General features: G+C 42.3%; 1 protein-coding gene across 2 annotated transcripts in view; it reads right to left on the bottom strand.

Annotated features, from left to right (window-relative positions):
• Positions 1–2,190: 2,190 nt before the first annotated feature.
• The window catches only part of pcnx1 (pecanex 1), a 31,942-nt gene continuing 20,062 nt past the window's right edge, over positions 2,191–14,070 (bottom strand). The window contains exons 14-36 of one of the 2 annotated variants that reach the window (XM_084380836.1): positions 13,857–14,028; positions 12,821–12,931; positions 12,529–12,620; positions 10,872–10,981; positions 10,387–10,492; positions 10,142–10,234; positions 9,824–9,974; positions 9,579–9,720; positions 8,569–8,746; positions 8,225–8,333; positions 7,813–7,942; positions 7,656–7,714; positions 7,183–7,398; positions 6,454–6,707; positions 6,134–6,364; positions 5,882–5,982; positions 5,534–5,684; positions 5,210–5,440; positions 4,843–5,117; positions 4,615–4,742; positions 3,918–4,348; positions 2,743–2,883; positions 2,191–2,470 (exon numbers count right to left, since the gene is read on the bottom strand). In XM_084380836.1, coding sequence (XP_084236962.1) covers positions 2,330–2,470; positions 2,743–2,883; positions 3,918–4,348; positions 4,615–4,742; positions 4,843–5,117; positions 5,210–5,440; positions 5,534–5,684; positions 5,882–5,982; positions 6,134–6,364; positions 6,454–6,707; positions 7,183–7,398; positions 7,656–7,714; positions 7,813–7,942; positions 8,225–8,333; positions 8,569–8,746; positions 9,579–9,720; positions 9,824–9,974; positions 10,142–10,234; positions 10,387–10,492; positions 10,872–10,981; positions 12,529–12,620; positions 12,821–12,931; positions 13,857–14,028 — 3,753 coding nt within the window. In that variant the 3' untranslated portion in view covers positions 2,191–2,329. Of the gene's footprint in view, positions 2,471–2,742; positions 2,884–3,917; positions 4,349–4,563; positions 4,743–4,842; positions 5,118–5,209; positions 5,441–5,533; positions 5,685–5,881; positions 5,983–6,133; positions 6,365–6,453; positions 6,708–7,182; positions 7,399–7,655; positions 7,715–7,812; positions 7,943–8,224; positions 8,334–8,568; positions 8,747–9,578; positions 9,721–9,823; positions 9,975–10,141; positions 10,235–10,386; positions 10,493–10,871; positions 10,982–12,528; positions 12,621–12,820; positions 12,932–13,856; positions 14,029–14,070 lie in introns of both variants that reach the window. The other variant, XM_084380835.1, reaches the window with a different exon arrangement.

Raw genomic sequence — 14,070 nt, 5'->3', positions numbered from 1 at the left:
AACCCCTTCTCTGGACACAACTTTAATGATTTATTGAGCTGAAAAAATATACATTTTGCCTTTACTGACATTAGTATGGACGGTACAGTGGTGGAAAGTAATCTACTCTTAATGTATTATATTTTCTGTGTGTGAAGGGGCTGCAATTGCTTTTTATTTGACAGTCCTGTATTGTATTATGACAATAAAGCAGAACCTCGAACCTTGAAAGAAAGTCAGCAGTTACTTTGCTGTATAAGATGTTTTTAAAGATTTTACTTTTTATTTCTGGGAAACATTTACTTCACATTAATCACTTGTGTCAATTGTTTACGTTTTCCCGTTAGTTGTGTGATACATTTGTTTACCACCTATGTTTTTTGTCTTTATGTTGAATGTTTTACATGACGAGGGCCACTCGACAAGCTCTTATGGGTTTTTTTGGCTCATCCTGCACATTTTCTTCTTTTACTTCTCTTCTTCTTCTTCATTATACACTGTATGTTTGCTGTTTGTTTTTTTTAAAACTGATCTATTATTAATTTTTTTCTTATGTGCACTAAAATAAAAAGCGGAAAAGAAGAAAAAGAAAAGAAGAGTGAATGAAGCATGAGCTGGTAGATGCCATAAAATAAATCACATTATATTCTTTGTCTTTTATTCTGTCAAGTCGAACCTTAAAATTTTAACTTTAATGTACTCAGTCCACTTGGGTCAGTCAACTTTTGTTCTGCATGATGGGTACTTTTACTTTTGATACTTTAACTACATTTTGCAGACAGAGCTTTTCTAATTTTACTTCAGTGAGCTTTTGAATGCATTAATTTTTCGAACTGTCGTTGTGTTGCAACCTCAACTTCAGTAAAGGATCTGCATACTTCTTCCACCACTGCTTGTATACCAAATCATGAGCTTTTTTCATGAGTCTTCACACATTTACAGCATATGGCACCAATTTTGCAGCCTTTTACACAACTCCTTATAACCAATGAAAGTGAGAACATGGAAATGTCACGTGATTCATATGATTCTGTGCCATAAAGAATATTATAAACCACAGCATGTCACTCATAAAATCCCCTATCACTGCACCTGCTAATCACAAGTTTCATTCTAACCTTTGTCTCTTCTGCAACATCTACTAAAAATCTCTGCAGATGACTGAGGTTAGTGCGCACTGGTGTTTGTTTTTAGTCTGCTAGAGCATGAAATGACACATAAACAATAACAGGAGGCGTTTTAAAGATGTCAGCAATAAATCAAACTTTTATTTCTCCATATAGAAAAGAATTAAGTTAAATAGTGAAACAGTCCATCAAAAATTCGGCATCTTGTTTTCAACCAATGGTCCTTAATACATTAACCTTTGTCCCAAAAAGAAATAAAAGAAGATGTAACAAAGTGTAAATACCATGTTCACAGTAATAAATATTGAAAACAAAATCTTTTATACATTGACATTATATATATATATATTTGTGTAAATATATATATATGTATAGATATAGATATAATCATATACAGTAAAAAGTTATTTTCAAGTTTATCAAACATAAAATAGTAAAATAAAAATGGCTGAAAACAGAATGACGATTGCATTTTTTTTTTCATTCCCAAGGCATCGGTAACCATGGCCATTCAGAGTCTGTAATAAATAAAATGTGATATTATCTAAAGAGTGTAGTGCATCACTGTAAATAAAACAAAAACAAATTATAGTGCAACTTCTTTTTTTCTTTGCGCAATGTAATCTTGCAAATTTTAAAGTAATCCAAACGGAATGACAACAATTAAACAGAGGAGTTTGTTGAGCGCAGCGCCGTCAAGTCTCTGCATCACAACTTCATTTCTCTGTTGTCTTGGCAGCAGAAAAAAAAAAAAAAAAGCTTTCATGTGTATGAAACCATGGCAGATATTCAATACCAGGCTTATTTTGGCAAATTATTTAAAGACAATCAAAACACAAAAAAATCTCCACACGCTCGTTTACACTCAACTCTGTCAGAATTGCCAACGAAATAGTCGATGAAATGCATAGAAATTAATTACCAGTAGCAAGAACTAACTTAATTTAAGGGTTGTTTACTGTCATGCAGCATTTATGAGACGCAAAGCAAGGCAGATACTGTGGATGTGTATTGATGCAGTAAAGGATCTTGGATGAATGTATACTCTGCCGCTGCTTGCACTTTTCCCTGGCTTCCTTTCCCCCTCAGCGATAAGGAACAGGGGAGGGGGGAGAGCTCCCATTTCCTATTTGTCTGTAGGCTCCCGCGTCCTGCTGAAAGCCAGGGAGGTCTGGCTTCATCTTCACACAAGTCTGTGTGTATAATGTGTGTGCTTGCTCATCTCAAACCTCTGCACCCAACTCAATGACCCCAGTCTCAATAACGGGCACTAGCTTATCTTCCACCTGTACCAGCAGGATGGTCTTGTCGATATGGGAGCGATTGGCTGGGTCACGGCTACAAGGCACCCACCGGTGAATCACCTGCAGAGGGCAACAGACAGGAAGCATCCAATCAAATTTATGAGGCGTTTATTGTTACAGAGCAAGTAGGTCACAGAGGGTGTTACGGGCCAAAAAATAGGACACAAGTACAAACAAGATAATCACAGCAAAATCACATTTTTAGCTCAAGAGGTCAGCGAGTGTGTGAGCTGTGAAACAGCAGCATCATCATAACAGATCAAACATAACAGTCCAGAATAAGTAACCGTAAATCTGATTTGATGCTTTTACAGATGTTAATAAAGACTTACATGTCCTTCCATGCCCTCTGAGGGGCTCCAGTCCCTCCAGCAGGTCCGTCCTGCCCTCAATCTCATTGTCTCATCAGGCCACTGCAGCTCCTTCCGCTTCGATAAGTTGATGTTCTCCAGCACGTGACCGACATCCACAATCTGAGCGACATCACAGAAGCACAACAATAAGATTCACATCGAGGCAGGACTGACTGCAAATACAAGTGCAGATGGTTAATTCGATAGCATTTAAGTCTTGTAAGGTTTTCCTTTTATATGACAGCTTGGAGTTATTAGTGGAGAAAAAAATTGAGGGAGAGTAAGAGATTACTTGAAACCAAGGCAGCAGAATAGGATGAATCATTTCAGTAGAGTGTTACTGTAATTAGAAGTTGTTAAGCGGATGCTGGCATGCTCCAAAACTCTATTAATGGCCTATATTTTAATTATATGCATAACAAGACTAAGCTCTACTGCCATGCTAGAGGCTCTGTGGGACTGTACTTTAGCTAAATGCTAACATCAAGCTCACAAAGATAATGCAAGCATAATTAGCGTGTGTGTCTAAGTGTAGTGTTTACTATGATCACTGTGTCAGACTACAGCTGAGGATGATGGGAACCAGGTGGTATGTTTTGCAGGTATTTGGTCATAAACCAAAGTACTGGATAAAATTAAGTTTTGACCTCATAGCGGTGCTAGATAAAGAGTCAGGGAATCACTGTAATCAGTTGGCTACATCGCTTGAGCAACGTCAATAGCTATACCATATTTTTGCCCAGTAGATGATGAGAAATTTCACAGGATAAGTGACAATTATGTTTCTAAAACCATACCAGAGTTTTATTTCTGCTGTATACTGATATTTTTAAGTAGTTCAATTCTGTCTGCTTGTTTGTTGACCTACTATATTCAATTCATTTAGTTCATGTAATCCCTAAGTTTAACAGTTTTTTTTGAAAGATTTTATACATTGCATTAACAATTATACATTATGAAGGTTGTTGTTTATCTGTCAGTGAGCTACAACACTAACAAAACAGAGCACAGGCGACTGAATGAGAAACACTCTGGCACAGTTTTCTGTTTGTTGATGTAGAGTAATTCATGACTCTGAAACCGATTAATTTCACTTGCTAACTGCCAACGCTCCGACATGATTTCGTTCCAGCTTTTTTTTTTTGCACACAAACCTGCACTCTGTAGGAGATGTCATCTCTGCGCACGGTGGAGATGGTGGGGTTGTGTTGTTGTGGGTGGTGATGATGGTGATGATGCTGGCTGAGGGGGTCGGTCACGGTGCTGCACAGGCCGTCGTTGCCCAGAAGGCCCACCAGCGTGTGGCGTTTACAGGGAGGGATGCTGTGGCTGGAGAGGGAGGCGGAGGGGCCGGCAGGGTCAGAGGTGGAGCCCAGCCGGAGCTGCAGGGTAGTGGGGAGTGTGCGTAGAGACAGCTGGCTGGTGGAGGAACGTCGGCAGGGCTCCAGGCCTGTTGTGGAGGTGCGCAGGGATGAGTGACGGCTGCTGCTGTAGCGGTAGGATGATGACTGGCTGGCGACGGAGGCTCGGGCAGGAGAGTGACGTACCAATCCCGACTGAACAGACTGGGAACTCTGACTGGTGCCTGGACACAGGGAGAGGTCAGATATAGACCACATGAAACGAAAGGAGTGCTCCAGTGATTTAGTGTTGCAATCTCATACATGCTGTGGGTAACACTTGATATTAAGGTCTTTGTAATAAGTGTCAGTTAAGAGGTAATGAGGCTGTTGTAAGATACAACATTAATTTGACATATGATTTATAGTATTAGTGGTTGTGTTGGGGAGCATTGCTCACCCAGAGTGTGTGGCTGGTACGTGTGGGAGGGGGCAGGTAAAGAGGTCCCACCCTGCGACACCGAGCTCTGCTGAGAGTCGCCTCCAGTCCCATTCCCGCTGCCACAGGACAACCCTCCTGCATCTGAATCCTCGATGTTCCCTCCACTGTTACAGCCGGCACCACAGCCTTTCCGCAACCTACAGAGAAAATTGGCATATAACTAATTAATTATAAAAGAAGAAGAAAGAAGAAAACATTAACAGTGGCAGTATGAAACTATTGCAGAGAGCTACAAACCTGTGCCAGGTGCTCACAACAAAGTTTCGTATATTCCCGATGCTGATGGGGCCTCCCAGGATGTGTCCAAGCTGGGGGTGTGAGTTGCAGTAGGAGGTGGTCAGCGGAGAAACATAGATGGGATATCCGATGGGCTGGTCACAAGAAGAATTGATCATGTTTCGTAGAGCCTGCTTAGCGTTCTGAATGCTCCCGCGCTCTGGGTTTCTGTTTCTCAGGAACACCAACTCCTGCTGCTGCCCTGCCCAAAGGCCTCGAACACATTCTTTATTAACCTGCAGCAAAAACAGTTCAGTTCTCGTTAAGTGACTTAAAATTGTGACGATCAAGGAATCGAAGACTAATTTTAATATGTTGCGGTTCTCACCTTGATGACACGGAAGCTGAGGTATCGTCTATTGAGCATAATGATTTTGTACTCATTGGTTCCTTCGTCGAGGACGTGGCGCAGGGCGAGGAGCGAGGGGGCATTGGACAGCACAGCGCTCCTCCAGGCTGGGTCGCCCTCGTGAGCGATGACCAGGTTCTGCTGGTGGGTGGAGATGGCTTCGAAAAGGACCGCCGGCTCATCGTACTCATCTGGGGACGTGAAGTGGTCCTAGAGGAACAAGTGCAAGATTCTGTTAAAAATTTGACCCTGAGATTAAGGTCATCATGTGGTATTGACAACATGACACCTGCTGTGTCTCACCTGGTGTAATTTGAGAGACATTCGGATTCCAGGCACCACAACCTTCCTGAGCAGCTCCATATCTGCAAAGATCCACTCGTCTCGCACTGAGGAGATGCGGAAATCTCCCTTGAATAATGCATGAAGTCCATAAAGGAAAGACTCCAGATTGCTGTGATGGAAAGAAGAGATTGAAGACTTTTAGTTGACTCATGAGGTCAAAAACAGAGCAGAAAGGAAAGGAGGACAGAAAAAGTGTATGTGTATGCATGACCACGGGTCTGCTTGTTTGCCCTACATAAGTGAACTCTGTCAGCACTTAAAGCTTTATAAAAGGTTGACTTATTATAATGAAGATTACTAAATAACCTGGACATATGATGGGCTGCTGTTCCCAGAGCTCTCCTTCCAAGTACACACAGGCCGAAGCAGAGCAGCACCAGAGCCGAGTCTTTCTCACTGTCCAGTGGCTACAAAGAAAGCAGAGACAAAGAAGATTCATGACAATCAAATGCTAAGCTAGCTAATGTCGCCCGTAGTGCCAGATAGATTTCCGATATTCCGATATTCACAGCCCAAACTGTTCCCGTTGTCACTCAGGAAACAATAATCCAGCATTACCTTGGCCCTCCGAGAGTTACAGTACTGGATCCAGCCCAGGTAGACCCCACAGAAACTGTCCCTGGAGATGCCTGCAAGTCGATGGTCATAGTCCTCGTCGATGTTGGGATTGAAGGTAGGATCCAGGTCGACGTAGTTCCTCTCTCCACATCCCTGCAGGCCGTCTTTCATGGTCTCATTAGCCAGCCACTCTTCCAGTTTAGGTGAAGCGATCACGTAGTAGATGATACCCTGGGACCAGGAAAGGACGATGCATTTAAATCATTCGAAATAATGTACGGCACATTTAAAAAGTTACCATCTTGCTGCATCCGACTAACCTTGACGTAGTAGGTGGTCAGGATGCGTCGCAGATCGAACACCTGCAGCATGGAGGCGGCACTGTTATCGGTGATGCTGTAGCCCTCCAAAACGTATTTGGTGACCAGCACCTCCCAGGCCAGCCAGCGCTGTCCAAAAGCAGCATTAAAGGACAGGATGTGAGGGAGGTGACCCGGCTCGCAGCAACAGCAGCCCTCGTCTTCCTCCACACCCTCAGTGATGGCCTCCACTTCCCTCTGCTGGCAGTACGTTCCTGTGGAGATAAATATCAACAAACGACTTAGATTTCAGTCAAATGTTAACACACAGAAATATTAGGTTAGATAGTTAGATAATAAGACTATATTTTCCTCAGTGACAGTTGAAAAGTTGCTGACAGGTTGGTGATGAGTGTCATGCTCTGAGGAGCCTCTAATGTAAAAAGTTCACAGTGTGTCACGTGCACTCTGCTTCAGCAGTTTGTTGTGAGACAGAGCATTATTGGCTGAAGTCATGCTGATAAAGCACACACAGGTGTATTTAACAGGAAGATAAAACACTACTGGGTTTATGTGCTGGAATGCTCATGTCACAAACAGAAATGTTGGTAGGTCGAGTGGTTTGTTAATAATTTGGAGGGTTTAGTTCAACCTGCTTGGAAAAAACAGGTGGATTAATTAAATCTGTACAAATATGATTTTGGGAGTGAAGTTGAAAGTTGAAAAGTGGCAAGTCCGTATATTTCTCACCTCTGAACTCCAGCCCTCGGAGCTGAAAGGTGACCAGGCCGTTGCCGATCTCGATGAGATGCACCAGAGCGTTTAGGTAGTCGGAGGCCAGGATGAAACAATCCCCGGTGCTGAAGTTGCCCCATCGGCCCAGGAGGAGGTCTCCACACAGGCTGTGCTGCAGGGAGCGGGTAAGGTGTTCATAGAAGATGGAGTTCAAATTGTTGTCGTCAGAGCCTGAAGATGGAAAGGCAGAAGGCAGGTGAGTTGCATGTCACTAACATCGCTGGAATAGACGTGGTTCTTTTAGCTTAAATCACATAGAATGACTTAGACAAGAGCATAGATTCTCCCAGCTTACCTAAATTAAATTCTGGTGTCAGCTATAGATACCATGCTACCCAGAAAGGGAAGTTTAACTAGTGTAACAGCAAAGTAACAGACCCTTCTATCAGACCCTTACATAAAATTAAAAAGGACAATGACGCACTCACCTGGATTTCTGTCCAGCTGAGAGGCCAACCGAGTGTTGGAGTGATCCACTCTTTTAGTGCTGCAGAAAAAGTGTTGGAAATCACACATTTCAGAAGCATGTTCACAAAGATGGCATTAGTTTTGCACATGGAACAGGATCTTAAAATGTTTCCCTACTTGTAGTCCCTCTCCCAGAACTTGACGGGACGGACATAAGAGGTGATGAAGATGGCACTGCCCAGGAAGGGGTTGAGGGGTGTGGAGAAGATTGCTGACACTACAGCCTGGACAAACAGCATAGCAGAGTCTGGAGGGGCTCAGGTCAAGGATCACTTGAAAAATATGTATACTTTGCTGTATGTAGCATCTGCTGTCCAGGTGCAATCCCATACATTTAGATACACTGAACATACTGAGCCACAGAAGGGTTTCTAATGTTTAGCCAACACTCATTTCCATAAATTATGGATGGCAATAACAAAACACATGTGAAACAGTACTATTAGCTTCTGTGATTCAGGTCAACCTAAGAAACTGGTGACTCAGTCGACAGTATATGTGTTGACAAATGACTGCAGTAAAAGGATACGAGGTACAGCAAAGGGCTGAGCAAAGGCGTGAAAGGCTGAGCCCCATGTGATCTGCCAGGGGGCGATGTAGGTGTAGACAAAGTGCAGCTTGTAGAACAGCTCCCACATCTGTAAAAAATAAATGAAAGAAATGGTACATCAGTAAGAAAATCTTTAACTACAAAGTCCTTCGATTGCATAACAAAGTAATATAATGCTTTGCCCTTACTCGTACAAAAAAATCAGACCTGCACTGATTATTCGTATCAAACTCAAAATATTAAAACATTTTAGATGACACTAAACATATGCATGAAGTCTCTTATGCAGATTCAGAACAGATCTCATTGTATATTCCTCTCACCTTGCTGAAGACAATGGACATGAGGAAGAGGTCGAGCAGCAGCGTCTCAGACAGATGGCGGTAGTCGAAGGTGAAGAAGAGGACGGTGAAGAGGATCGTCACATACTGGTAGGTAGGACTGCTGTAGGAGGAACGAAGCAGCTTCAGGCCGGCCACTGTGATCATCAGAGCTCCGACCCTGGAGGAAATTTTGAATAACATCAGTGTGTAGGCTTGGACCGCAAGTTATAATTATTTTCATTATAGATTAAACTGCAGATTGTAAATGACCAAAATAATCTGTTGTTTTTTATGTTTATGCATTTATATTTGTGTTTTCTTTTGAACAGATCAATGCTGGTAAAAAAAAAGCCACAGTTTAATAGTTTTTAATTAATTTGATTAAACCATGATGTAACAATCAGATGGTGAAGCATGCTGGTGAAGAAGATGATCCTCGCTTCAGATTATATCAAAGTTCTAATATGAGAGAACTAGAGCATGACATTTTTCGGGAATTCCCGCGGGTCACGTGATTCCCGTGGGATTCCCGCGGGATGGGAGTCAAAGTTTTATTAATCCCGTGATTGGGACGGGATGGGAATAAAAATCAACGGGAGCGGGCAGGAGCGGGAACGCCATTAATAGATGATGATTTTCAGCAGTGTTAAACAACCAAAAGGACAGACGCGTCCATTTTTGTAGTCATCTTTCAGTGAGCCAAAACTATTTTGACTTGCGTTAGAACTACACATCCAACAGTGCTTTGACTTCCGGCCGGGCCGGCCACTAAAAAACGGAGTGGGATGGGAGTGGGAGTAATTTTGAGTGGGAGCGGGATGGGAGCGGGAGTCATTCTACAGGAGTGGGACGGGATGGGATTTTTTTTTTTACTCCGGCCCGGGATTGGGATGGGATGGGATTTTTTCTCTGGGAGTGGGATGGGACGGGAGTGAAAATCCACTCCCGTGTCATGCTCTAGAGAGAACCATAAAAATACAAATATGTGGGAAAATAATCTGAATTCTCACTCTGTGTCTAGTCTCTTTGGGCTGGCGAGCTCTCTGGCGCTGCCACTCAGCTCATTAAGGATGACGAGTGGATACAGGACATTCTTCTCCACAAACAGCAGCCACACATGAAGCTTTTCAAACCACATCACATAAGCCGCATCTGACGAGAGAGACAAGTTTGGAGAGAGTTAACATCATTGTGACACACAGCAGAGGGTTTGATTTGGAGCTGTTTTCGTTGCTATATGATCCACTGTACTTACCCCTGACCTCAAACTGATAGTATTCCTTCGTTTTGAGCAGAGGGTGAGAGAAGCAGTACCAGGGCAGCTGCTTACGGACTTGAGGCAGCAGGTAGTGGGTGAGCAACCCCACCGTCCCCAACAGTGCATACAGGACATAACTGAGGAAAGGCTGAGGGGCATAGATACAACGGAAATAAATCATTATATATAGTACATATGCAACCATCTTTATTTAATTTGTAGTTTTGATCATTTCTTGTTTTCTAAGTGTCCCATCAGTAAAATGTAAATAGAAAGTTTATATGAAAAGAGATAGCTTCGAAGTGTTCACTGTACCTGTAGTGCAATAAACACTGTGCTGACATGGATGGCGAAGTAAAGGACAGCAATGACCACACAGACGATCAGGTCAGACTGCAGACGCTCATTCTGCGCATTCAATAACACACATTGGGGGTAGGATTAGAAATAAAGTGGGTAAAAAACTCTTAAAAAAGGAAATGTAAATGCAAATGTAACTGTATGCCTGATTCTAGTTCCAGTCGTGACTTTAATCACATAAATGATGAAGGTCGACTCACCACCGAGCCCCTGAGCTTCTCAGGTAGAGGGTCTTGTACTTCTGACAGAGGGTCCTCTGGGTTCTTGTCCTTTATATTGGGCAAAATCTTGGACTGTATCAGCGAGCTATAAGGCGAGAAGAGGAAAAATATTAGCTGGTTCAAATACCATGAATCTCTTGGGGGTGATTTATCTCAGAGGGAACGTATAAATGACTCACTGTTAACACTGCAACCATTGTGTGAAGCAGCTTGAAACTATTTGAACGGAGCATTTTTGAAATGCTTAGAAAATTGCTGTCTGAGATAATCCACAGCATGTGTGTGAGTGGAAAAGTCAGAGATTATTCATTAATGTGGATTTCTTTCACACTTCTGACCACAGACTGTATGAGCATCGGTGCCAGAATTTTATTGCTACTATTACTCTGAGAAGTCACCACGTCTCAGATCTTCTGAATACTATCGAGGACTGCTGAGGTTTGTTGTAACGGCGGAGAACTTACATGAGGACAGAAGGGTCGCTGCTCTGCCGACTCAGGTGGTAAGACACTGCCACCAAGAGGCCGCAGAACACAGAAAATAACACAGGGATGTGATGAGGCTCCCAGGTCTCCTGAGACACAAAATAATATTCTTTAAGTACATTAAATATTTTGATTTTCTGTTTTTGCACAAACTGCAATGAATGTAGGACTTTCTTATGCTGATGTGTCAGGATATGTGGTTAGTTTCCGAAGAATCACTGTTATATTCAGACACTAAAAAGGACAAAAATGCTTCATAAATACTGTATGAAATGATGACCTAACATGGTGTGTGAGCCAGGGTTCATACAGACATTACAAAATTACATTCAAGGACTTTTAAGTACTTTTTCAGTCACTTTTTCTTTGGGTAAGGGTTCTGCTCAAAGAAAATGATTCATTAAACATGAAGTCATCACAATTTTATACAATTTGCTGTGGTTATATAATGTAAACAACAGCCTACAGACTATTGCTACAACTTTGCGTCTCAAAATAGTGAAATAAAACCCACACTGCTCTGTAGCTCCCCCAGATTTACTTTTATACATTATTAAACACTCATACTATTTATACTAGGGCTTGGCTGGTTATTATTTACTGAGAGATGTGCATCCATATTGCCCAGTACGGCAAGATAATCATCATTTTAAAGTAATTTATGAGTCAATGGGCCTCATGCAGCAACATTCTCTTAAATTTCTCTTATAATTTCTTACTCTTTTGTTAAGAGAAAAAATGAGAGAAATCAACTCCAGATGCGCCAAAAGTTCTTACCATCCAAATCTGCTCTAACCCAGATGTGCCCAGAAAAGATCAAGTAGATTGTGTTTTTTTTATTACAAATCATTTACCCATCAGCCACCCATCTTCACCAGCTCCTTGAGCCAGATGCATTCCCACGGTACTATTCTGCAGCACAAAGGAGTCGTGTGCTCCCCCCGGCCAACGGGCCACGACATTCAGAAGGTGGCAGTTTTCACCTGATATTATTTGGATGTTAACAGAGTGATACAGCTTTCGGTTGAGGAATGGGAATGGATCTGGAGAGGGTGCCTTGATCCATTTGGCAATCCAGCTACAGCAAAGAAAGAGTTCTTAATCTCTACCTGCTGGTTAGCAGTGTACGGGAACGACATGTACCAGGGCATGAATGGTATTTTTGCTTTCAGTGCTCTCTAAAGTACACGGCTCAAAGAGCACTGTTAAATGCCTGACCGGTCTCTCCCATCTCTCTCTGAAATTAACCTGTGGCCAAAACTCTGAGTGCGCTGAGTACTTGGAGGTGTGGAGACATGGGATTTGACCAGCGTGTGTTTCGCCTAAATTAAGGCTCCAGGTTGTTGCGCAAATCCATAAGCAGTGCTCGTGGCAATCTGAAGCGAGTCAGCAGCCTTTCATCTGCTTCATCAAATATATTATGATTTTTTTATGTTCCTATAATTTAAAACATATGTTTCCGTGCACTGGACAAACAAATTGTGGACTGTCCATGTTTTCTAATTTTATAATCTGAAAGTGAAGTTGTGGCTGTAAAGAACATCATTTTGTGGTGTATTTCTGTGTGATTACTTTTAATTTACAGTTGAATGATATGAAGCAAATTTCACTGCATCTTAGTTGGCTTTGCGCTTACCTTCAGAGCTCCGTAGCAGAAACCATAAAGCAGAGCGACGGTGACGATGCTGCGCAGGATGCTGTACAGCGCTGACAGAAGGCTTGTGGAGGCTGCGGAGAGCACAGAGAGGATGTCAGCAATGTGGCCACTCAACCTGACAGGCACCAGGCCAGGCAGAATGCTAATCAGCACTCTGATGAAGCCTGCCATATCATAATATATAAGGCAAGTGTATGGAGTGTGTATTGTCTCATTCTGTGGAGGTCAAAGTCACCCCTGCAGAGAAGCTGTGCGTCCATGAGTCACTCACCATTGCCCCCGAACACATGGATGTCCAGCTGCTCAAAGAGGTACATGACGAACGTGTTGACTTGCGGCAGCAGCCCCACAAAGAAGATGATGGGAAAACACAGAGTGAATACTGCAGGGAGAACCACAAGGGGACAAAATTAAACATTGATTTTTTGATTCATTTTTCATATATATCAAGTTTCCGATCGATGAAGAGAACAATGACTTGGTGTTTGTTGTTCTGCATTTTTGACTGACTATTGGCTCATTGGTTCATATTGGTGCACAGCTGCATGTCTCCAGGGCAACTAACAGCAATTAATGTTGATTGTTGTTTGATGAAAGGTCGTCTTAACGCTCTCTGAACGAAGAATCATTGCTTTTAGTAGAAAGATTGTGGCTCGTATATGTAATGCACTTTCAAACCATTTTGGCTGATGAATTTCTAATCTTGTAACCGCAGCTCAATTTGTCTTTTGTGTCGGGAGAAACAATTAAAGTCAATTAGAGGTGGATGTATCATTTTTGAGTGTTTTCAGAGTAATTCTTCAACTATTACAGAAAACGTGATACAACAAATCAGACCAGCATTTTCTGAAAGTGTACATTTTCTCTGTACTAAAATCAGATTTTAAGAAGCTGGCCTACGAGCATGATTTGTGACACCACAAATAATTTGGGGGCCAATCCTGGTCCACTTTTCAGCAAAACACAAGTGCAATGCGGAAACTTGAAGCCTCCAATGCACATACACTGAGAATGAACTTTCCAGTGAAGTAGCAAACATCATGTACCCGGCAGTGAAATGAAAAATGTTTGCATATTCATATCTTCTGGAATTTTTAATGAGGGAGAAGTAGTAGGTGCCATTTAAAGAATATTAATGTGTTACTTTTTTCTTCTTCAAGACCATATCTGTATGATTTCTTTGTATTGTCCTGATCATTTTTGTTATTTTACTTTTTTGAACTGCACTTTGTAAAATGCCATACAAATAAAGGTTGTTGTTATGAATATCATTACCGCACATAAATGCCACAGGGGTGTACACTCACCAATGACAAGGTCCCTGGCAGAGGCGAGCACCAGAGAGCTGGTAAGTGCGACTCCGTACAGGGTGAAGCGGGATGAAGTGGTCCTCAGACTGCCGTAGTGAAGCAGCCAAATGAGGCCACAGCAGAGGCAGAAGTAGACAGGCCGGCTGTATGCGATGATACGATTATGGCCCTGCAGGGAGAAGGGTATGTTGATAATAATTGCTTCGTTATA

This window comes from Pagrus pagrus (assembly GCF_965226575.1).
Source record: "Pagrus pagrus genome assembly, chromosome: 18".
Taxonomy (NCBI): Eukaryota; Metazoa; Chordata; class Actinopteri; order Spariformes; family Sparidae; genus Pagrus; species Pagrus pagrus.
This window is presented reverse-complemented; position numbering and strand designations above follow the sequence as displayed.